At 44.2% G+C, this 23869-nt stretch overlaps 1 protein-coding gene across 5 annotated transcripts in view; it reads right to left on the minus strand.

Moving 5' to 3' along the window:
• The window catches only part of PDE318 (P-loop containing nucleoside triphosphate hydrolases superfamily protein), a 119455-nt gene that overhangs the window by 60679 nt on the left and 34907 nt on the right, over nucleotides 1-23869 (minus strand). For 2 of the 5 annotated variants that reach the window (XM_087676393.1, XM_087676392.1), the window contains exons 3-8: nucleotides 6237-6357; nucleotides 6086-6150; nucleotides 5856-5969; nucleotides 5411-5485; nucleotides 4559-4597; nucleotides 4403-4474 (exon numbers count right to left, since the gene is read on the minus strand). In XM_087676393.1, the coding sequence (XP_087532519.1) occupies nucleotides 4403-4474; nucleotides 4559-4597; nucleotides 5411-5485; nucleotides 5856-5969; nucleotides 6086-6150; nucleotides 6237-6357 (486 nt within the window). Of the gene's footprint in view, nucleotides 1-4402; nucleotides 4475-4558; nucleotides 4598-5410; nucleotides 5486-5855; nucleotides 5970-6085; nucleotides 6151-6236; nucleotides 6358-6447; nucleotides 6508-23869 lie in introns of all 5 variants that reach the window. The other 3 variants (XM_087676396.1, XM_087676395.1, XM_087676394.1) reach the window with 3 other exon arrangements.

Consider the following 23869-nt stretch of genomic DNA (forward strand, 5'->3'; position numbering starts at 1 on the left):
TGCTCCACATAGACTTCCTCCTCCAAGTATCCGTTCAGGAAGGCACTCTTGACATCCATCTGATGTATCGGCCAGCCGTGGTGAGCGGTGAGCGCGAGTAGCAACTGAAAGGAAGTCAACCGTGCAGTAGGGACAAAGATCTCTTCATAATCAATGCCATGCTTCTGTCGAAACCCTTATACTACAAAGCGAGCCTTATACTTGTCTAAAGTTCCATCAGCTTTTAGCTTTGCCCTAAAAATCCACTTTGTCCCGATGACTTTCTTGTGGCTTGGACGATTCACCAATATCCAAGTCTCATTTCGGTCAATACTCTCTAGCTCCTTTTGCATGGCCTCTCGCCATTGAGGATGCTGAAGAGCCTCCTGCCATGTATCCGGCTCAAAATGCACTATATAATCAGTTGTAAACAGTGTTGCAAATGATACCTGAGGAGCAAGCCGTTTAGATCTTTTAGGTCCCTCCGAAGAGGAATCCGGTGGTAGGATCTCCGAATCCCGCATGGTCTGTTGGTACCAGCGAGGTAATGGGTCTCGCGAAGGGGGCCTAGGAGCTGAAGAAACTGCATAAATGTTAGGAGCGGGAAGTAGACAAGGCTCAGTAGGCACAATATCGGATGATGTGGAAAAAGAAAACGGATCGGAATCCGATGCAGAAAACTGCACAATATCCCTCTCGTCAAAAACGGCATCCCGCCTAACGATCATCTTATTTGTCCGAGGATCGAAGAAACGATAGGCTTTCACTTCAAAGGAATATCCCACAAAAATAAGGAGATCAGCTCGGGGAGTAAGCTTACCTATCTTGTCATCAGGCATGTATATGTACGCACGATACCCGAAGACTCTGAAATGGGAAATAACAGGCCAAGAGCCAAAAAATGCCTCATATGAGGTCTTCTGAGAAAGAAGCACGGTTGGGCACCGGTTGAAGATGTACACCGAAGTGTTAACAGCCTCGACCCAAAGGCGCTTAGTTAGCTCTACTGCAAACAGCATAGAGCGTGCCATTTCCATGACTGTGCGGTTCCTACGCTCTACGACTCCATTCTGAGAGGGAGAGTCCATCACCTTGCCTCCCCTACTGGGGGTTGCCCGACTGAGGGGCCGGGGTCTGAGACTTAGGTTTTGGTATTGTGCCTTGTATCTTTAATCGACACTCATCGCAAAATGGCCAGCCTTTTGACAATGTTGACAATACCTATTCTTTTTAGGTACATTCTGTCACCCTGGTTTAAGTTGTGACTTGGAGTTTCCTTGAGAATCCCCAGATTGATTTAGCTTTTGAGTTTGATTTTGATTTTGAGTGGAGGTTTGGTTTGGTTTGTCATTCCCTTGTTGCCCTTTCTCAGAATGAGCAAGAAGAGCCCCCTCTGAAGAGGAATTCATATGAAACTAATCGAACAACCATACGTAACACAACAACTGACACTCAAATTCATATAATGTAGGCATGGTAGGCTTTGAAACTATTCCTTCCACAAAATTGAAATATTTCTTGGGGATTTATTTAGAAACAATGTGACCTGATCGTCAAAGGACTTGGGAGTCCCCGTAGTAGATAATTCAGTGAGGAGACGCCGATACTCAGTCAACTTGACTTTCAAGTCATCCCAGTCAATGATTTTGAAAAGCTGAAGCTCATGGTCAAGATTAATACAACGGGTCTTATCCCGAGCCGCATAGCGGTCCGTCAAGTATGCCCATCGCTCTGACGCTAAGTCAAAATGCTAAAGTTGAGAATGAAACTCAAGCAATAAGCCCTGCATCAGCTCAATAATAGCGAAGTCATTCCTAGCCTTCCATGAGCGGACAACCTTGTATGGAACAAATGCGGAATCGGGTTGGGATTCCAACCCCTACACAAGATCCCATAGGTTCTGTGAGTCAAGGACATGTCTCATCAAATTCGACCAAGTAGTAAAGTTTGACCCGTTAAAACAAGTCTTGTCATTAAATGCATTCTTGGAAAAAAATGAGCTAGAACCGTGAGGTATCGGATAGGTGGTGTAAGATGATGATGGGAAAGATAGTGGAGGTGGGTGTGTCTGATAAAAGTAAGAGGGAGGGGAAGAGACGAGTAGGCAAAAGTACGTTGTGAGTGTCCAATGAGTATCAATTGATGCGGAGGCACTTGAACATGAATGTTTCCATAAGGTGCCTTTGTAGGTGGAGGCACTGGGACACGATAGCCTTGTCCAAAGTGAGGCTGGGGATACAGCCGTATGATCAAAAGGTCTACTAGGCAATGCCATGGAGGCAAATTGTGGAGGCAACTGATCCACACTTGGGAGAGACTGAGTGGGATACCCAGGTTGCAATGATCCCAAAAGTGTGTATGAGATAGGTGGAACACCACCCGACTAAGAGAAGGATGAGGTCCTAAAGGATGTGCTTATGTTTCCATAACCCCCTGGTGTGATGTGCGGTGCGAGATGAGGTGTCTGAAATGGAAATGTAACTGGTGTAAATGGAAGTGGTGAAGCAACAGAAGAATGTGGTGGGATATGTGGGTTTTCAAAGTGAGATGTATGAGGTGCAGATTCTTTTTGTTCATTTTTATCATTTAAAGGCTGAAAATAAAACTGTGAAGATGATGATGCACCATGTAATGAAGTGAAAGAAACACCAAATTCATTCTAATTATGTGAAGTGTACGGAAAAGAAGGAAGGGCAAAAGAAGAGGTACTTGACTTTTTCTTATAATCCCCACGACGTGTGTTAACATACAAGAATTGGTCCTCAAGAGGACCTTTTCCGTAGTCAACACACTGGACTCTTTCTTCCACATAATCTCTACCAGTATATTGCAAAATAGAAGAGGTAAAAATTACAAATTCCAACAATTAAATGCCGAGTCTCATCAAAATTTTTGAATTTTTCCCAACTTTACTATTCAGTTTCACTATAGCAACAATTAAATGTTACTATACCACTGATTTTCTGCCTTGGGATGTGTGTAGGGCAAAAGCCCCAAGAAAATTTTACCCTACAATCTGAATTTATACAGTAACCTCAGGATGTGTGCCAACAGTAACCAACAGCTAGAATCCGCCTCATGATGCGTGTTGGAACTAGAAAACTAAAAAGCCCCAAATTTCCCACACCAATGTTGAAGAAATTGCACAATCTTAGCAACTTTAGTGAACATTCATGCACAGGAACTCGAATTGGACAAAAACCCCAACTTTCCTTGGAAAATTTTCAAGAAATTTTAGAAATTCGAAAATTCAGCCAAAAATTCCCAAATTTCTTGGCACAAAGTGTGGAAAGTTGAAAATTTCTTCAAAATGAGATATGAGATGAGCAGTGAGATGAGAAATTGCAGAAATTTTCAAAAACCCCCAAATTTGAAAAATTAGGGTTTCTGCATTTTTTTCCTCGGATCTGCAGAAAATGGCAGGCAGGGCTGAGACAATGGTAAGAAAAGCTGAGAAACAGGGCTAAGAGAGGCTATGTGTGCACAATTGCATGCAAGACTGCATATGGCACTGCGTGCAAGCTAACAACAACAGCACCTCCTCCAAAACAGCAACTTCTCTTCCTCGGGCTGAATGTTGGGTGGCTGCAGCAAGACCTTGGCGAAGCGGCACAACTAATAGTGGCTGTTCGGGATCCGCACGTAAAAGCTGCTCTAATAACAAATGTTGGAAATGGAGGAAGAGAGAATGTGAGTGAGCACAAGACAATGAGCAAGCATGGACAGCAGTTCCACACTCAAAAGATGAGAGTGCTAGAATGATAGAACTAAAGTACAATAGGTCTCAAGTAAGTTAGACCTATCTCTAACTCAACTAGAGTTCATTTAACTCTAGAACTAATTCTAGAAGAGGTGACGCAACTTATTAATGTACTCATGTTCACAGTACAAACCAACCAACTAAAACATTGGGCGCTGCCCATAGAATTGGCAAATTCTAGCACCCTATTAGTGCCAATGTGGTGTTGCTGCTGGAAAAGCCCTGATCTTATACACACACACCACACACACACACATCACTCACACACACACACACACACACACACACACACACAAGCATGCACGCACGCACACGCGCGAGTGTGTGTGTGTGTGTGTGCATGTGTGTGAATCCTATCCACCTCACATAAATATGCTCATTCCTACTTGCCTATCTGCACAGAGAATGCTTAAGTTGGGACAGGGACTGGAGTTACTTATGCTGAAGAACATAAACCTTAACGCAATCTTTTGACTGAAGGGCTTATTGAGGGAATCAGAGTTTAAATCCCTACTGAGGCTGAAAATTAAGCCTCTATTGCTGGTCTGAAGACTGTTTAGAAAACAGAAAGGCCCATCTGAACTTCACCAGATTACTTATGTTCAAATTACATTGGCATTATTTTTAAAACATACAAAAAGCCAAATGTTCTTTAAAACTGACCTTAGCCACCCTCAAAAGTTCATCTACAACACCTCCATTTCTCTCAAAATGTTCCTCCAGCTTGGAGAATCCCTACACATCAGAAGGATCAATGTTCAACAAATATCCTCCTTTAAATATGTACATTAAAGTTCTATGATGCATCAATGATCCAACCTCTTTCACAGATTCTTCAGCTGTGGCTTTTGAAGTGGACTGCAAAAAGCATTCAAGTTAGAGAAACTAAATATTCTTTAACAACTTAACATTCATAATAACTTTTTGAGAATGCACACTAGAATATACAAGAAAAGGCCAAATTTTACACCATGCTTCTTATCTAAATCCAAAATGTTTGGGACAAAATAGGGATTGCCATTGGTGCTAGTGACAGATTACAATTGGCTTTCAAAGTTCAGAGCACAGCATTGCACTCTGCCCTTTGTATATTGTTGATACCACAATGCCCTACAAGCCTCTCATCCGATATTAGATGTGCTAGGGATGTCCCTTAAAAACTCAAAACTCTTATTCATGGACGAGATAAGCATCATGGGTTTAAACAAATGTCAACTGACATTTTTGTCAGAGAAGGAAAAAGAAATCATGGAATTCCATTTGTGGATTTCCATTTGGGAATGTGGATGTAATATCTTTTCATGACATGTGCCAGGATAGGCTGTCAAAGTCTTTCAGGTAATCGAAAGCTCCTCAAATCTCTTCCCTCTACATTGAAAGCTCTTGGTAAAATATGCATAGACTGCTATAAGCTAAGCCAAATGATTTGGCAAAATAATAAGCTTTTAATCGCTGCACTCTGAGTGTGATCTGGTATGATATATCAACATCTTTAACCTATGTACAGGAATGTAAGGAAACGTGGCACAACAGGAGTAGGTCAACCAAACGCATCAGAAAACTTTGAACAGAAGGTAAAGACAAAAAGCACACCCACATTTGGTGTCAAATCATACAACACCAGTCTGCTCATTGTCAAATGGGATCTTGCCTAGTAAAATAGGACTCTACCTTGGCACAAATAGATGCATAATTTTTCCCCAAATCAAGAATCTTCTTTCTGAACAAATTAACGTTTTCCAGAACCTGTTGATAATACAGAAGCTAGTGAGTACAACTTTTCCACGGCATAGCTATCTAACAGCTAATAAGCAATGCTCCAGTTATTACATTCTTAGTTGAAAGACCAAACATGGAATTGCATGCACTAAATTACTTTTTGAAGCATCAAAACATGGATAAAGCCCAAACAAACTCTTCAATTTTAAGTATCAAGATGGAAATTCAAACAATTTGTACAGAATTTTCCAAAAGAATCAAGAATCACCCCATTGCTAATGAGTGGGGACACCCCAAACAAGGCCATATAAGCTCAAGCATACTGCAAACTAGTATTTGGCCCTTTTCAATGCAGAAAGAACATCAAGATTGCATTTGAGCTGAATCGCAACAATACCTCTTCATACTTGCCGGTCCCAAATGTTAGATCAATTAGAGAATATTCATATGCATGTAGTTGGCGCTTCCGTGGAAACTTCTCTATGTAAGTCCTCAAGGGAAGTGCAAGTTCCTGAACATTCAGCCACAGCAACAAAATGACTTAACAAACAAGACAAGTTTGCAGTGCTATGAACAATTTTTGTAAGCGCTGTTTTTCAAGAACATGAGAACATACTCTTTGCTTGCCTTAGTTAGCGCATCGAGTTGTTTGGCACCTTTATTTCGTTCCCTCTTTGCGATATTAGCTATTCCTGATACCACACCAAGCTACAGAAATTACAGTTCTGATTCATACATCCCTTGAAAAAAGATTTGGCTCTTCTGAACAACTCAGGACCTTTTGTGGGCCCAACGTTTCTGGCCTTCCTCTTTGCAGATCCCAGAAGCTCACTTGCACAGGCCACCATGGGCAACTGCTGGAAAGCCCCAAGCTCTTTTACCACTGGTTTCTGTTGATTCTGAAGTCCATATAAAACACAGTGGTGATTCTATAAGCTATTACTCCAAATCAGAACATTTCTTATTGATGATTTAAAGCATCAATCAACCTGAACACAGCTCACTTTGAATGCTTGAACTTTGTCCTAGCTTGGCTACAACCAGATGTCCTTAAAACAGACAACCAAAAGATGATCACACAATTATTGCAGACCTCCCTCTACTAGTATGATTATAACCAACATAAAAAAAATTTAACTGTCTGCTTTCATATGCAGGTTATGCAGAACAGTAACGAATATTTCCAAGAAAAGATTGTGTAGACTCAGTACACCATAATAAGGTGCAATACTTCTGCAAAACAGCTTGCCAAGGGTTGGAACTTGGCGAAACAAGCTTGCAATTCTTCTCCTTCTATGCCAAAAACTTCATTGCACCAGTTAAGAAAAGTACTATATGAGTTACTATGGGTAAGAAACAGAGAACTGTAGATAATTACTAGTCCACCTATGGCTGGTTGCTCGGTAGATGGCTAGCACACACAAGAGATGGCTCCATAGTTGCTGGAGGTTATAGCCACAGTATAGGGGATGATATTCAAAACAAATGCAATTGGATGCTCTGTAAGGAGGAAAGACTCATGTTTTGCCTGCACCAATTAAAGCATGCCAATGATCAAGTGTTACATCCTTGGACATCCCGATGGGTGCTAGTAGTATTTGTCATAGTGATCATAAAGCGATCTAGTGCAAATGTACTAGGACACTTTGGGATTAGGAAAGCCAACTCCTTTTTATAGGACTCAAGGCCCTATTGTGCACATGATTGTGTGATCGTCATTCTTTGACTTTTGGCCATAGGCTGATACTTTCGTACACTCGGTATGATACAATGTGTATCCATATGATTTAGTACAAAAAAACAGACCTTTTTACCTCACCCTTTTTAGTATAAAAATTCTCTCGTTTGAGTATGGAAAAACTGCCCCTTTTGTACAATTTTTCATCCAGAATCTATGATGTATCCACTCCCATCTATATACTTGTAAGTTGTGGCGCATGTTGCACATGCAGCACATGCCACACGTTTTGGCTTGTTACCCTTATGTATGCATCTTATATATTCTAATGGCATTGCTATTTTGGTTTTAAACATATGTTCTACTATTTGTAGTCCAAAATAATCTTTTTTTTTGGTAACATACTTATATTGCACCATACCTTAGAAAATCTTAACGTACCATTTAGTGCTGTACTTTATCATACCATATTGTATTGTACATTTTGTACCCAACAACTATGCTAGCTCCCATGCTCAGGGGATGAGCCTATTTGGCTCTATGGTTGGAAAGTGAGTCATATGCCCATACCTTTTATGTTCTTTGCCCTAGGTACAACTTGTGTCATGTCTCATCTGTAGGCTAGATCCTAGGGGGATGTTTCATTGGTATCACAGTGTCACCTTGCTATTTGGAATGAGATCTGATGATGTGCACAAAACCACCGTCCGCTCACGAGACCATGATGGTCCATGCCTGACGAACTCGGTACTTGCATATTCACGAATAAAATAATATCTTCCCTTGCCCTCTCTATCCTCTCTAACTTTCGTCATCACTCTCCACAACACTATCTTGTATCATCACGGTGGCTTCTCACAACGTGCCTATTCAGCGAAAAATGCATTAGCTTGACTTAAACAGCCCCAAAACGCACTTAATTAAAAAAGAAACCCTCTTATTTTAAAAAGAAACGTGATCCTAGAGAGTTACTATGTCCTACATGCAAAACCCTAATTTGGGTACCCCAAACTTTCTACAAATAGGCATGCAGCCCACCATTCTCCCTTAATCTCATTTTTACAGGTTTCAAGAGCCATAACTCTGCTGCCCACAAATGAATGCTGAATATTGAAGGAAATATGTACAATGGGCTATGAGGAATATCCAGCCAGAGGTCTCTCCCTAAATCTGCACAAAACACAAGTATCTGTGATCCAGGCAGGCCTGCCCTAAATAGGCATGAAATGAACTAAAAGATGACCCAATCGGCCAGTCAAAACTGGCCGACTCTGACCACTGCAATATCTAGCTGACTGCATGGTACGACTGCAGTAAATGCTGCAACAGATCCTGCCTGCCCCATGACACATCTGCCTGACCTGTCCAGCTTATAGGACCTGCCCTGACTGCTGCCCAAACCCGGCAGCTGCACAAAACTGATGCCTGAAATACTACTATGCAATGCGATGCTGCATAAACTGCACTAATTTGCACAAAACATATACCAGCTGTAGGGGAAAAAGTATCCTGGGAGTCAACAACTGGCCATTGTGCAAAGCATTTGATAACCAACTGAGCCTTATGCTTGTCAAGTACGCCATCACTAAGATACTTGGTCTTAAAGACCCACTCAACTCCAATAACCTTCCAATGAGCACACCATGGAACAAAGTACCAAGTGCCATTCCGCTCAATGGACTCCAACTACTACTCCATGGTCTTCCACTAATGATTAGATTGTAATGCCTCCTATACCAATGTTGTCTCCTATCCTACATGGCGCGGGCCATCAAACTTTTCCTTATGAAAATGTGACAAAAATGATTAAAAATCAAGGAAAAAATTAAAATCATGAATCCCCCCTTGTGATTACCCTAACCTTCTTCAAGGCGCTCTCTCTCTCTCTTTTCGTGAAGATAATTGAAAGGCACTCTTCTAGACGTCCTAGGCCTCGACACATGCACCAACGACACCTTCATAGGCGGATACAGGGGATTATTGCTCGGGCTAGAGCTAGGCCCTCCATACCCACATGAGATTGTACCATTTGGAGCTCATTATTATTAGATAGAGCTCTATGTTTTACACATAGCCATAGTTAGTTTCCTTTCTTGTTTTGCTTTGTGATACATATTTTGTCCAGACAGTTGTACCATCATACACATGATTGTAACTCATGGTCTCATTGGCCATTTTGGCCTTTTGTAGACGTTAATATATCATTTTGTTTCTTTTTTTTTTCGTAAAAGGTAATTGTATTAATTATGAAAAAAATGTACAAGTTTACATGATTACAAGATACACGATGGCTCTAAGCCATTGTGTGTAAAATCTCAGTACCAAACAACAAAAGAGTTACAAAAAGTCATGGCAAAGACGCAGAGGAAATTGCCATATGCCAAGGAAGTAAGTCCTCCCGAGGGAGTAAGTCAAAGTGCCGAATGAGATCTATCTGCCAATGTAAGAGACCTTTGAGCCTTGCAACATGTCCCGGAACATTAGAGGCCGAATCAAAAAGGAAGGCATTCCGAGTGGTCCAATTGTGCCAGCATCCCCAATATCTAAGAAAGTGAAACAAGATCTTCATATGCGACTGTGCGGTGTGGGGTATTTTGGCCGTACAAAAACCCAATCCAAAGGGTTCAGCGAGGAACCAACCACTGCGTGCCAAACCGCTGACAAGAGTGACCAGATATTCTTAGCGAGAGGGCAAGAAATAAATCGATGACAGGCCGATTCCACAGTAGTGGTGCAAAAGAAACAATTGCCGTTAGAGATTCGACGATTGGAAAGGGTTGAAGCAAGAGGAAGACCACCAATCATCACCCTCCAAAGAAAGACCTTGCATTTGAAAGGTGTCTTGTTCAACCAGCCCTCCATCATAGTTGCCTTCCACCATGACTGAGATTTCCACAATCCCTATACAGTATTAGCTTTAGCAACCAACCATTGATGATCTTTAATCAAAAGATGATACACCTGGTTAGCCGAGGCCTTTTCCAAATTCAACCGACCTGCCAGGACCCAGTCCTGCCAAGGACGATCCAAAGCAAAGGCAAGAAAGGGTTGCCTGCTCTGGAGCACTAACAAAAGTTGTTCCCATAAATCACGGTATCCACGAGGAATTCTGAAAAGTCTCCTGGCTGTACGAAACGATATCAAGACATTACGACTGGCAAGGGTGGCATCTACAACCGAAGTCAAGCCCAAACGTGCCATGCGGTTAAATTTTGGTCTGAGCTCATGTTTGCCTTCTCTAGAAAGTAATCGCGAGGCTGCCAACAATTCCAATTCAAAAGAGTTAATATGTAAGCGGTCCTCCGCTGGATGCCAACGCGCGTTCTGGAGAACCAATTTCCAGGAGCAGACCAAATGAACAAGCAGGGATGAGGAAGGACTAGAAAACCGGGAGTCTGCATTCAAAACATGCCACCAGGAGCTCCGAATTTGTGTATTACCATGCACCAGCCCGTGATCCTCAAGAAAATAACGGGCTATAACGACCCATGGGTGATGATCAACGCACATGGCACGAAAAAGAGACCAACAAAGTGCCAGCATATGAGTTTCAGCATCCAAAACAGCCCCACCACCCATGCATTTGGGGGTACATGCATGCGACCAAGAAATCCATGAAATGCCTGCATGCAAGGAGTCCTTCCATAACATGAAACGAATGTGCCGGGTAAGAGCATTCAAAGTAGAAGGAGTCCAAGGCAGCAATGGCAAGAAATATGTGAGCATTGGCAACATAATTGTCTGAGCCACTTTGAGGCAAACATGGAAGGGCCACGCCTGCGACTTCCAATACAAAAACTTAGCTGCCAGTTTCTGTGAAATCCACTGTAGTAGTTGCTTTGGCCGAACATCAACACCCAAAGGGTACCCAAGATGCCTGACAATGGAACCACAGGAAACAACTTGTCCCAGCCAGCCCAAAGAGTGTAAATCGGGCTCCGTGCAACTGAGAATGGCTCATTTGAAAGAATTGATATGAAGACCAGAAGTATGACCAAAGAGCGTCCAAACATCTAATGCTTTGCGAAGATTATCCTTGTCCGCACGCAAAATCATAAAGCTGTCATCAGCCAAGGATTAATTAATGAAGTGCTGTCCAAAAGGAAGGGACAATCCAGCCAACTGAGCAGAAGCTGCCATAGAAAATAACATCGAAAGAACCGGATGAGTCGCAAGGTCAAAGGGCAACCCTGTCTCACCGAGCGTGCAAGGACAAATGGCTCGGTAACACCACCATTTAGCATAACTTGCGAAGAAGCCGCAGCACTAATGGTGTAGATCAAGCGGGACATCCGAGTACCAAAGCCCATAGTAGACATAAGTTCTGCAATGAAAGACCAGTCTAAATAATCAAAAGCCCTTTCCAAATCCAATTGAATCAATACCACTTCCTGATTAGAGTGCCTTGTATAGTCAATAGCCATTTGCACATTTAAGATATTATGCAGAATGTTTCGGCCCTTAATGAAACCATATTGAAGAGAATGCACAATGGCCGGAAGATGCTTGTGGAGCCGATTCGCCATTACTTTGGAAAAGATTTTATACATCGAGCCCATCAAAGAAATTGGTCTCCAATGCTTCAACATTGACAGTGAAGGAACTTTTGGAAGCAGCTTGATAAGACCTTCTTTCCATGAGGAAGCCATGAACCCCGTTTCCCAAACCTGCTAAAACATAGTCGTCAATGGTTTCACCAGTTGGGTAGCAGAACTCTCAAAGAATTCATTGGTGAGACCATTCCAACCGGGACTTTTATCCTGGGCAAGTGTAACATCATTTCGTTCTCTCTCTCTCTCTCTCTCTCTCTCTCTCTCTCTCTCTCTCTCTCTCTCTCTCTCTCTCTCTCTCTCTCTCTCTCTCTCTCTCTCTCTCTCTCTCTCTCTCTCTCTCTCTCTCTCTCTCTCTCTCTCTCACACACACACATTAGTGCAAACAAGCTCGATGGAGTGTTCACGTTTCCTCTGAGATTGCCACATGCCATTCTATGGTTGCCACTCCTCAAGAAGTCCCTCAATTCTTACATCACAAAGCGTCTCACAAGCCCAACAAGGAGGAGACCAATACTCCCCTTATTGCATTGCCTCTATCAAAATCTCTAAAACATCCACCAATGGGGAATTCGATGGAGAAGTAATCTCCTCATCTGTAGGTGGAGCCTCATGAGGCATAGGCTCCATAGGCCACTAGCTCCAATGCCCGACTGTCACCTAGATCTCCAAGAATAGAGTGCTCCTGAGTCCTCATCCCCCCCGCCCCCCTTACAGCTAAAAACTCAACAAACCGCACATCTCAGCTCATATAAATATCTTGTGAGATGGGATCATAAAGCCTATACCCTTATGATGGAGAGCTATAGCCAACAAACCCTTGTTTCTTGGATACAAGCTTAAACTTATTTCTTTGCTTCTTTGGGATATGAACATAAGCATCACATCCAAATACCCTAAAATAAGAAACATCTAGTTTTAGTCTAAAATAAGCCTCAGAAGGAGCCATACAAGCAACAGTGGATGTGGGTGATCACGTTAGGATACGAACTGCAATGACCACACCTGTTTCTTGAATGCAGGCTCGAACTTATATATTTGCTTCTTTGGAATGTGAACACAAGCATCACACATAAACACCCTGAAATGAAGAACATCCACTTTTATTCCAAAATATGTCTCAAAAGGAGTCATACCAACAACAACGGATGTGGGTGACCGATTTAGAATATGATCTACCATGGCCGCTGCTTTGGCCCATAGACACCAAGGTGTGTGTCGATCCTCCATCATAGTCCAAGCCATCATGATCACCCTCCCATTCTTCCGCTCCAATTGCCATTCTCTTGAAGAGTATTGGTATTGGCAAACTCCTAATGAGTCCCTTGATCCGCACAAAATCGAGCCAACTCATTGGAGACAAACTCTCCACCCTAGTTAGATCTCACTATCTTAAGTTTCCACCCTAAGCAATTCTGCTCGAAGATAAGCCAATCCTTAAGTGATAGAAAGCTTATGATTTTGATGCCAAAAAATAAGCCCATGTCATCTTGTTGTAATCATCCATAATTAACATAAAGCATATCATGAGTAATGCAAAATGTGATGGGGACAAGGGACGAGAGATGGGGAGGAATTGCTATCACAGGTGAATATATAGTCACATGGAATGGGATTCAAGACTGAAAGAAGCTATTGTCCCCGTAATCTCAAAGTCCAAATATGACTATCACTTGTGACTATGACATAAAGTAAAGACTCCCCTCAAGGGACTCCATCTACATAGGTCCACATAGATCTGTAGAAACAAGCTCCAAGAGCTTCTCTAACTATCTTAAAGCCTTGTTGGGAAGCACATATCTATGCTATTTCTCTCAGATCCAAGATACACGTGGGAGATGGCTCACCCCACCATCTAGCAATCCACGCACTAGTTGGCCACGAGTAGCTACCTTCTAAAGGTACTCGTAGTCAAGGTGGCCAACTAAGCATGCCACAACTCGGTCTAAGACTATGAAAAGAGAAGTAAGGAAGTAAGGGCCATGGAACTTTGCATCCACCATTTTGCTCATACCCTTGGAAGTTGACACAGCACCTGTCAAGACTTGCCATCAAGAATTCTGAAAGAATCTGTATCAAAATCGAACCTAAGGCCAAGTCCATAAATCTCACTAATTGAAAGAAGATGATGGCCTAAGTCTTGTACATAAAGAACCTCCAAAGTGTAGGCACCGCCATGCCCATTCCGAATAACCTCGGAGGTAATGGCCTAGTCCAAATTTTGAATTGTTGAAGCTTGTTCACATATCCAAGCATGGAAGAAAACTTGTTTGGATTCAAAGACCACATCTACACCTCCAAAGATACCTCCTTCAAAGAAGACGTCCTATTGTAGAGCTGGTCTTACTCTAGCCATATCTCTCATGCATTGATCAAATGCTTGATATGAGCAATCATGGTTGGTGTACAAGATAGAAAGAGGAACAAGCAAATGTGGACATTCTACTTATACCAATATGCGTGTACCTCTACTAACTATGCTTTCTTCGTCTGAGAAAGTATGGAAGAATCTTTGATCATTGGATGATCAATAGACTCGGTCATACACTTTGCTAAATCAGAAGACTCCAAGATGGCAAGCATCATCACCTGCCAAATGCAACAGTTATCTTCGTCTAGCTTTTGATCTTGTGGAAGAGCTAGTAGCATCGGGACCTTGCGTGCATTATAGCTTGAAACCCCATATCAACTTCAAAAGACATAGTCACTCAAATAGCTTGCATAAGGGAATGGATAGCCCCCTCCAACTCCAAAAAGACGGCCTGCTAGCACTTCCTTCACTCATCTTGAACCTATCTTAACCACCAAAGGCAATTAAAGTCTGAAATCTGCTATAAAAAGCTGGAAACGCAACCTTTCCTCCTTCCTTGATAGCAATTCCTGCAAAAAAATAGCAAATCAATCTCCTTTCTCACACGTCTCTCCTCACTCCAACCTTGTGTCAATGCACAGCCCTCCTGCTTGTTGGGGATTAAAGGTTGCTTATGCCTAGCCACCTATCTTTATCTTGCATTGATTGAGCGTACACCTGTATATTGCAAGTGGCGGCTGCCCATCACTATCACTTTATTCTTTATTCTTTACATTGATAATAAAATAAGAGAAGGCAGGTCACACACTGTGACCGTTGGAGATCCCACATACGCTCTTGCTCTCTCTTCTTACTCCAACTTCCATAGCTCTGTCAAAGTGCAGCGATGCAGAAGCGTGGGACCAAGACTAAGAGAGACAATGAACACAAAGAGAAGAGAGAGAAAGAGACACTAGAACAAGAAGATCTATTGTAGTAAGTATATTGTATACAAAGGAATGCAAATCTGTACAAGAGAGCAGTGCGTATGTCTGCGTATCTCCTCCTCGATGATGTCACCACACGCACACACCTCAAGGAAAGCAAGGCTTGATCACAATCTGATCTCCATGATCTACTGAGAGTGCCTGTGAATGAATGAAAGTGTGCCAAAAGACTGGCTATATATAGCTTGGAAAAGAACAATGTCCAGCATCAGGTCTGCTGCATTAAATGCAGCAGAAAGCATGAAAAATACCAAAAACTGTCCGACTGCACAATCCTCTGCCACGTGGCATCTGCGAGACAGCATCTCCCATCACACGTGTGACTATTAAAGTGGCAGAAATGATGATGTGGCACCCTGCTGCTGATGTGGCACTCAAACTGACCCTGAACTGCTCCATATACTGCCTGAAAGAGGAAAATGCTTGTGTCCAGGGGATGATCTCTAACACCCCCTCTCAGATCCTAGACGAGGCAGGCTCAAGGATCTGGCATGTCTCCGAAGAAGAGCCTGGGGAAGCACCTTCATAAACAAATCTGCAAGATTATCCTCCGTCTTGCAGTACCCACATCAATGGTCGCATCCAAAAGCTTCTCCCTAATGAAGTGGTACTGGATCTCTATGTGCTTTGTCCGGGCATGGAATACAAGATTATGTACCAAGGCAATGCAACTCTTGTTGTCGCACCACAAAAGAGTAGGATGAGACTGGGGGCAACCAAGCTCCTCCAACAATCTCCGAAGCCACACAACCTCACATGTGGTGGAAGACACGGTCCGATACTCCTCCTCAGTAGAAGAAAGGGCTACCGTGGGCTGCTTCTTACTACTCCATGAGATAACACCTACACCCAAGGTAAAACAAATAGCCTGTAGTAGACCACCCATGGTCCACATCACCAGCCCCCGAGTTGCTCCAACCTACAAGAACAAGATCTAAAGCACTTGTACCTGCTGGATAAGAAATCCCTAAGTCAGAGATCCCCCTCAAATACCGAAGAATCCTCAAGGCAGCCTGCCAATGCACTTGTTTTGGTTCACTCATGACCCCCGCCAAGAGACCTACAGCAAAACAAAGATCAAAACTAGTGTTGAGGAGCCAAATCAATGATCCAATCAGCTGACGGTAGCCGGAAGCATCCGTCAAGGGAGAATCCGAGTGTGAAGTGGCCTTCCAGTTCGGATCCATAGGAGTAGAAATGGTCCGACAAGTCCCCATCTCAAAAGTCACCAAGAGCTCCTGCATGTATCTCTGCTGAGAGATGAAAGTCCCCCTCTGAGACTAATAAATCTCGTGACCCAAGAAGAAATGAAGAAGCCCCAAGTCCGTCATCTCGAACGTCTAATGTAAAGTTGTCTTTGTCTCTTGGACCTTTTGTGCATGGTCACCTATAAGAATCAAATCATCAACATACAACACAAACAACACACAACCAACCTCGAAAGTGTGTATATAAAGCTGCAGATTGGCCTTGGAGCGCCAATATCCCAACTTTGACTGAAGGAACACGTTAGTCTTCTCGTTCCATGCACGTGAAGCCTACTTTAGGCCATACAAGGCCTTCTTCAACCTGTATACTTTCCCATCCGAGGATCCAAAGCCAAGAGGCTGCTCCACATAGATCTCCTCCTTCAAATCACCATTCAAGCAAGCCGACTTCACATCTAACTCAAAAACATGCCATCTCCTATGGCCAGCCAAGGCAAGGACAGCACGAATAGTCACCATGCGAGCTGTAGGGGCAAAAGTATCATGAAAGCACCTGGGCGCTATGCAAAACCTTTACCAACAAGGCGAGCCTTGTGCTTGTCCAAAGAGCCATCACTATGGTACTTGGTCTTGAAGACCCATTTGACACCAATCACCTTCTTATGAGAGGGACGAGGCACAAGCAACCAAGTGCCATCCACTCAATAGTCTCCAACTCGGCTTCCATCGCCTTTCGCCAATGATCAAACTGTAAAGCCTCCTTCACTGAGGTAGGCTCTCGATCCTGCATAACACAGGACATCAAACACTAGTTAGAGCAAACAAGCTCAGTAGTATGTGCATGGTGCCTCCGCGACCTCCGTGGTGCATCTAGCGGTTTACACTTCTTAAGAACCCCCTCAATCCATAAATCTCGAAGTGTGTCACGGGCCCAATGAGGAGGAGGTCGTATCTCTCCTCATCACTCTCCATCTCTTGAAGACGCAGGTACATCCACTAGCGGACACTCCACGGGGGTGGACGGTGGAAGAGAAGACTCTGTATCTGAAGCAGAATCATCATCAAGAGGCCCTGGCTACAAGGGAACTGTCTTAGGAGCCCAAACTCTCCCCTAGATCTCCAAGTACGGGGTGCTCCTCACCCCCCTCTGTAGCCGAAACTTCTACGAACCGCACATCTCGGCTCGTATAGACATCCCTCTTCACAGGATCATACAAGTAATAACCTTGGAACTGGGAGATGTAGCCAACAAAGATCTATCTTCGAGAAGCCACCTCAAACTTGTCGCATTGTGTCTTCGAGATGTGCACATAGGTGTCACACCCAAAGATCCTGAAATAAGAGACATCAAGCCTTAAAAGGTGTCATCTTGTCAACAGCCGAAGTGGGAGATCGATTTAGGATGTGGACTACTGTAGTCACTGCCTCGGCCCATAGAAACTGAGGTGTCTATCAGTGCTCCATCATGGTGCGTGCCATCTCAATCACACTTCGGTTCTTTCACTCCAAAATGCCATTCTCTTGAGGAGTGTTGATATTAGCAAACTCCTAGTGAATGCCCCTATCTACACAAAAATGAACAAACTCATTAGAAATAAACTCGCCACCCTTGTCTAATCGCAAGGTCTTCAATCTCCGGCCAGATCGGTTCTCCTCAAAGAGAAGCCAATCCTTGAAGTGGGAGAAAGCCTCTGACTTCAACATCAAGAAATAGACCCATGCCATCCTGCTACAGTCATCTACGATCAACATGAAGTACAAGCTCCCCTTCAAGGACTCGGTCCTCATCAGGCCACAAAGATCCGTAGATACAAGCTCCATAGGTGAAGTAGGCCGCCTCGAAGCTTTGTGGGAAATCGCATCCCTATGTTTTTTCCCACAAATACAGGAGACACATGGTTGTTGGCTCACCACTATGTCCGACAAACCTCGAACAAGCGATCCTCACGACGCCTTCCGAGAATATGCATAGTTCAGGTGGCCAAATCGAGCATGCCATAGCTCGGACTATGTCTGATAAGAAGAAGAGAGATAAGAGCTATAGAATACTTCAATTTGTAAATGCCGTTCTTCTCATACCCTGAAGAGCGAACCTTCCCCAATCCACGATCAAGGACTCCAACAACATCACTGTCAAACTCCACCAAAAGACCAAGAGAACAAATCTTATGGACCGAAAGCAAACGATACCCTAAACCTGGCACATGCAACACCTCGGAAGTGTGGGCACCACCACGTCCATCTGGAATCAGCTGCATCTCATCCCATGCAGCAATGGACACTGAAGAGCTATCTCCTATCAAAATCTGCCCAAGTGAAGGTCGCAAATGGGCAACACCAACGGTGGAAGGAGTCATGTGCCGTGAAGCACCACTGACAACGATCCACTCTCAAGCTTGGAGAGCTGTCATCACAGCATTAGAAGTCTGCAATGTAGGGTCCTCAATGACCACTAAGTATAGAAAAGCAACTGATGAGGGTGCAGCTACCGCTCCAAAATCCTTTGTGTCGTTCTTCTTGGTGTCCTTCTTATCCTTGTCGGGGCAATCCTTCTTCCAATGACCGGTCTTACCACAAATATGGCATATAGATTTGTTCTCCTTGTCCTTCTTTGGTTTGTTGTCCTCCTTCTTCTTCTATTGGTCCTTCCCCTTCTTCTAAGAGGCTTGACCTACCAATGCCTCCGATTTGGAAGCATTCTATCCCTTCAATTGTTCCTCTTAGTCCAAGACCATAGAAACCAACTCTTCCCATCAAAGAGTCGACTCCCGCCTTGATGCAATAAGAGCAGAATAAAAGGTACCAAATCGTGGCGGCAACTGGGACAATAAAGTGATCGCCATGTCTTTAAAGAAAATGGGCTTCCCCGCATTTTGAGCCTCCATCTAAAGCTATCGAAGATTATTGGTGTATTCCTGAAGCGAAGAAGACTTATTCACGGACAAAATCCGCATCTCCACCTCCAAAGAAACCCTCTTCATAAGGGTCATCTAAGCAAGTTCCAGCCATATCTCCCGAGCCACCGTCAAGTGCTCGATATGGGCTAAAGACAGAAAGAGAAATGAACGAAACCTAGCATTCAGTTTATCCCAATGAGATTGAACTTTGGTCAACTCCGCACGAGCACTAGAAGAGAGTTTGGACTTATCTCTCACCGTGGGCCGGTTGATCTCCATCACAAGCTCCGCCAAATCATAAGACTCCAATATGGCCAACATCATCACTCACTAGATACGGTAATTGTCACCATCAAGCTTCTCATCTGATTGAAGAGCCGGTAGGACAGCAGGCACCTTCCAATCCATGATCGCTTGGAACTCCAAGTTAGTCTTTGTAGACATTGTCACCTGTAATGCCTACACAAACGCAAAAGCAGCCCCCTCTGGCTGTAAAGACACAGCCTGCTAGGGCTCTTTCCTCTGCTTTCCAAACCACAACAGCAAATTCACCAACTGGACTCCTTTCCCGCATGCCCATGATCGCATCAGCCTTGCTCTGATGCATAGCCCTCCTACTCGCCCTCGAATGCTAGAAACACAGCCTTGTGTCACGCTGAAATCTCCTCTTCAAGTAGGTTCTTCACTCAGTCAATCCGTTTTCACAGCTCTGATACCATGTCAGAGTACAGTGATGCAGAAGCGTGGGACCAAAACTGAGAGAGAGAGAGTGAGCACAAAGAGAAGAGAGAGAGAGAGAAAGAGACAGTAGAACAAGATGATCTGCTGTAGGAAGTATACTGTATACAAAGGAATGCAGATCTGTACACGAGTGCAGTGCATATGTCTGCATATCTCCTCCTCCATGATGTCACCACATGCGCACACCTCGAGGACAGCAAGGCCTGATCACGATCTGATCTCCACGATCTGCTGAGAGTGCCTGTGAGAATGAATGAAAGTGTGCCAAAAGACTGGCTATATATAGCCTGGAAAAGAACAATGTCAAGCATCAGGTTGGCTGCATTAAATGCAGTCGACTGCATCAAAAATTCCAAAAGCTGTCTGACTGCACATCCGACTGCACAGTCCTCTGCCACGTGGCATCTGCAACATCTCCCACCAAATATGTGACTGCTGATGTGGCAGAAAGGATGATGTGGCACCCTGCTGATGAGGTGGCACTCAAACTGACCCTGAACTACTCTCCATACTGCCTGAAAGAGGAAAATGCCTGTGTCTAGGGGATGATCTCTAACAAACTCTTGCTTCTTGATTTCAATTATGTTCTTATTCTTGCTCACCCTTTTCATCTTTCAACTAGTTTGAGAGAGAGAGAAAAAAAGAAAGAAAGTAATATTAACGTCTACGAAATGCCAAGTTGGCCTATGAGACCAAAACATTACATACAAAATGTCTGGGAAACTTTCCAGGTCCCAGTAAAGCTACCATCTAATGCTATGATAAACTAATTGAGTAGGTACAAAATGGTATATAGACTGGGTGCAATTCATATGTGTTCCAAGTATGGTGTGGAACTACTCATGGAGCTTGGTCATCCTAAAATGTCTCACATGGGTCTATCTAACATCAAGAGGCTGAATAAGCGAGGCAGGGCCCTCCAGTGGCGGTGATGTATCCCTTGTATCCTCGAAATGTGCCTCCTGCAAGGGCAGGGACCGGTTAGGCATGGGCGTCGGGCTTTGTTTCTTGCCGTGACTATGGCTAGGGTGGTCCACCGCGGCTGGGAGGTCAATGGGGATGGTGGGGGCTCAGGGGTGGGGATGGTAGTTGGCTCTCAGTAGAATTCTGTGAGCACGCATTGGGCAGCTCCCTGTCTCTGCTTCGAGGTCCGAAGGAGGTGGTCTCTGTGGCACTGTATTTCCAAAAGGAAGAGCCCAAGGCATCTCTGGTCCTTGAAATCCATCACTCTGGAGAGTGCACCGAATTCTTTTCTGAACAGGCAGTGGAAGCGTCCCTATTAGACAATCATTTCTTGGATAGTTTGTGGACAGCAGGTTCCACGTTAGCAGTACGGCAAGACACGTTAGCAGTATGGCAGGATGCCACGTGGCACTGGTACAATCGGCCAGATTTACTGCACAGTCGGCCAGATTTAATGCAGCCGACCTACTGCAATTATTTCCTATTTTTCGGCAATTTATAGCCAGTTTTGTGGCACACTTCAATATTCATTATTCAGATTCTGATCTTGAGATCTGTTAGCTGAGACAGACTGTGCTCGGGCTGACAGAGATCAAGGTCAACAAGTCGGAGACATACGCAAATATTTCCTCTACCCCCTTGTGTATTTCTGCACTCTTATACAGCATACTACACCGCAGACTTTCTACGTTTACATTATCTGCTTTTTTCTCTCTCTTTTCTCTATGTTCTCTCTCTCTCAATCTTTGTGCTACGCTTCCGCATCACTGCACTCTGACATGGAATCAGAGCGGTGAAGATGGACTGACTGAGGGCTGAACCTATCTGAAGAGGAGATTTCACCGCGACACAAGGCTGCGTTTCCAGGTTTCAAGGGCGAGCAGGAGGGCTGCGCATCGGATCAAGGCTGAAGCCAGCATGGGTGTGCGGGAAAGGAGTCTAATCGGTGAATTTGCTGCAAGTTATTGCTGTTCAAAGGTGAGGAAGGCTGCGTTTGAGGCCTTTTATTGCAGATTTTACCTTTTCATCACCTCCGGTAGGGGAAGAAGATTTGGGCAGCGGAGGAATCAGTCCTAGAAGGCTGCATTTTCACAGTCAGAGGGGGCTGCTTTTGCGTTTGAGCAAGTATTGCAGGTTAACATGTCTTCAGAGACTGATTTGGAGTTTCAAGCGATCATGGACAGGAAGGTGCCTGTCTTACCGGCTCTTCCAACGGATTAAAAGCTTGATGGTGACAATTGCTGCATCTAGCGGGTGATGATGTTGGCCATTTTAGAGTCTTATGATTTGGCGGAATTGGTGATGGAGGAGATTAACAGGCCCTCGGTAAGGGATAACTCCAAACTCTCTTCTAATGCTCATGTGGAGTTGACCAAGGCCCAGTCTCATTGGGACAAACTGAATGCCAGGATTCAATCTTTTCAGTTTCTGTCTTGCACCACAGCTGTGATAGCTCACATCGAGCACTTGATGGTGGCTCGTGAGATATGGCTGGAGCTCGATCACATGTACAACCGGATGACCCTCATAAAGAGGATTTCTTTGGAGGTGCACATGCGGACTTTCTCTGTGAATAAGTCTTCTTCGCTTCGGGAACACATCAACAAGCTTCGACAGCTTCAAATACAGGTTCAAAATGCAAAAAAGCCTATTTCCTCCGAAAACATGGCGATCACTTTACTATCCCAGTTGCCGCCACGATTCGGTACTTTTTATTCCGCTCTTATTGCTTCAGGGCGGGAGTCCACTCTTCGGGGGGAAGAGTTGTTTCCTATGGTCTTGGACCAAGAGGAACAATTGAAGGGACAAAATGCTTTCAAATCAAAGACATTGGTTGGTCAAGCCTCTCAAAAGAAGAAGAAGGACCAAAAGAAGAAGGAGGACAACAAATCCAAGAAGGACAAGGAGAAGGAATCAACTTGCCATATTTGTGGTAAGACCGGTCACTGAAAGAATGATTTCTCTGAAAAAGACAATAAGGATACCAAGAAGAAGAACACGAAGGACTCTAGAGCGGTGGCTACACCCTCATCCGCTGCTTTTCTATACTTAGCAGTCATTGAGGACTCTACACCGACAACTGATGATGCTGCGATGACAGCTTCCCAGGCTCGAGAGTGGATTGTGGACAGAGGTGCCTCACGGCACATGGCTCCTTCTTCCGTTGGTATTGCCCATTTGCGACCTTCACGTGGGTAGATTCTCATTGGAGACAGCTCTTCTGTGTCTATTGTTGCGCAGGATAAGATGCAACTTATTCCAGATGGACGTGGTGGTACCCACACCTCTGAGGTGTTGCATGTGCCAGGATTGGGATATCATTTACTTTCGGTTCATAAGATTTGTGCTCTACGCCTCTTGGTGGAGTTTGATAGTGATACTGTTCGAGTTCTTGATCGTGGATCGAGGAAGGTCTCTGCAGGATATGAGGAGAATGGAGTCTACAAATTGAAGCCTTCTTCAGCTCTTACTTCTCTTCTTTTTACTTCTCAGACACAGTCTGAGCTATGGCATGCTCGGTTTGGCCACCTGAACTACGAGTACCTTCGGAAGATGTCGCGAGGGTCCTTTGTCCGAGGCTTGCCGGACGTAGCGGTGAACCATCAGCCATGTGTCTCCTGCATTCGTGGGAAACTGCATCGGGATGCGATTCCCAACAAAGCTTCTAGGCGGTCTACTTCACCCATGGAGCTTGTATCTCCGGATCTTTGTGGCCCGATGAGGACCGAGTCCCTGAAGGGGACCTTGTAATTCATGTTGATCGTAGATGACTATAGCAGGATGACTTGGGTCTATTTCTTGACTTTGAAGTTGGAGGCTTTCTCTCATTTCAAGGATTGGCTTCTCTTTGAGGAGGACCAATCTGGTCGATGACTGAAGACCTTGCGTTCAGACAAGGGAGGTGAATCTATGTCTAATTAGTTTGCTCGTTTTTGTGTAGATAGGGGCATTCACTAGGAGTTTGCTAACACCAACACTCCCCAAGAGAATGGCATTTTGGAGCGGAAGAACCGAAGTGTGATCGAGATGGCACGCACCATGATGAAGCACCGCAAGACACCTTAGTTTCTATGGGC

The sequence above is a fragment of the Lygodium microphyllum genome, chromosome 4 (assembly GCF_053477565.2).
Source record: "Lygodium microphyllum isolate KBCC chromosome 4, Lygodium_microphyllum_v1.1.10, whole genome shotgun sequence".
In the NCBI taxonomy this organism is placed as follows: domain Eukaryota; kingdom Viridiplantae; phylum Streptophyta; class Polypodiopsida; order Schizaeales; family Lygodiaceae; genus Lygodium; species Lygodium microphyllum.